The sequence below is a fragment of the Triplophysa rosa genome, linkage group LG22, assembly GCF_024868665.1.
Source record: "Triplophysa rosa linkage group LG22, Trosa_1v2, whole genome shotgun sequence".
In the NCBI taxonomy this organism is placed as follows: Eukaryota; Metazoa; Chordata; class Actinopteri; order Cypriniformes; family Nemacheilidae; genus Triplophysa; species Triplophysa rosa.
In genome coordinates, this window is record NC_079911.1 from 20657803 (window position 1) to 20659451 (window position 1649).

Genomic DNA, 1649 nt, shown 5'->3' on the forward strand with positions numbered 1-1649 from the left:
CACACACAGGCTTTGGTTGACTATCCCCGTGGGGACAGTCCATAGGCGTAATGTTTTTATACTGTACAAACTGTATATTCTATCCCCTATCCCTAACCCTATCCCTAAACCTAAAGATCATAGAACACTTTTTGCATTTTTAGATTTGTAAAAAATATTGTTCTGTACAATTTATTAGCTTTTGTGCCCCTGGGGACCTCAATTTTGGTCCCCACGGTGACACGAGTCCCCATGTGTTGGTGTGCATTCAGGTTTAGGTCCCCACCGGGATATACAAACATGAACACACTCTCGTCACACACACACACACACGTCTCACACACACACACACACACACACACACACACACAGGATGCAGTAGTTTTGATTGACAGAAAGCGGACGGAGCATAAACTGTGTTATGAGACACGTAACAGACATAACAGCAGCTCTGCCACACAAACACTCGTGGCACTTGTGTAGTTGTTTTATAGATCAGTAAGCTATCACACCAGCTGTTAGATGTATCGCACAACTCGGTCACGTGTTATAGATCACCAGACGAATCTCACAAACACACCAGCGGTTCACGTCTCAGATTTTACATTTCGGCACATTTCTCTCACTACACACAAACACAGATGTTTTCATGAGAATATGAGCTGAGACTCACTCCACCCTTCTGTGTGTTAGTTTGTTGTTACGGGTTTAGTCATCATGATGCCACACACACACACACACACACACACACACACACACACACACACACACACACACACACACACACACACACACACACACACACACACAACCCTCAGTGTTAATCCCGTCCTGCCCAGCCGAATGAATGTCATGAACACACGTACCCCTCGTAGTCTCGTCTGGGCACCTGTCGTCTGATGATCAGATACATGACCACAGAGATGATGATGATGCCGATCACGGCCCCGATCACGCCGCCCACGATCACGGCCGTGCTGCTCTGAGGAAGAGACTCTGCAGGAGAAAAACACCACGGTCACGACTCACGGCCACATCACCACACGTAACCACCGTGACGTCACATACGCACACAATCACCTTTCATGACCACTCGGACTTTAATGATGGACGGCTGTCCGGTGATGTCCGGAGGATTCTTCACGTCACAGACGTAAGTCCCGTTGTCTCTGAACTGCACCCGAGTCACGCGGATGGAAGCGTCCTTCTTGTTCAAGTCTCCGGCCCACTCCACGCGAGACTTGAACTGCGGCAAAGAGATGGGGAACACTCTTCCATCGCCGTGATAGAAGAACTGTGGAGAACAAAAGCCAATGAAGAGACAGCGTGCTGCTGCTGACGTCATTGTGACCTCACACAGTTCGTCACTTCATGTACGACTAAAGAATCAGAGCACACGAGGTCTTACATGAGTGGGGTTTCCAGCGTCGCCTTCTGGAAGAAAAGACCAGGTGACTGATGCTAAACTACTGACCACCTCTTTAGATTTAAAACTACACGTCAGCGTCGCTGTGGTTCCATTCTCTACAAACACCTCAGCTGGAGTATAAACATCTATCGCTACAGCCACCGGAAACACGCCTGAAACACACACACACACACACACACACACACACACACACACACACACACACACACACACACACACACACACACACACACACACACAC

The 1649-nt window shown here is 48.5% G+C and overlaps 1 protein-coding gene across 1 annotated transcript in view; it reads right to left on the reverse strand.

The window, feature by feature from the left end:
* Positions 1-1649, reverse strand: part of mpzl1l (myelin protein zero-like 1 like) — a 14440-nt gene that overhangs the window by 9970 nt on the left and 2821 nt on the right. The window contains exons 2-4 of the mRNA XM_057321527.1: positions 1388-1560; positions 1060-1273; positions 846-975 (exon numbers count right to left, since the gene is read on the reverse strand). Of these exons, the coding sequence (XP_057177510.1) occupies positions 846-975; positions 1060-1273; positions 1388-1560 (517 nt within the window). The remainder of the gene's footprint in view (positions 1-845; positions 976-1059; positions 1274-1387; positions 1561-1649) is intronic.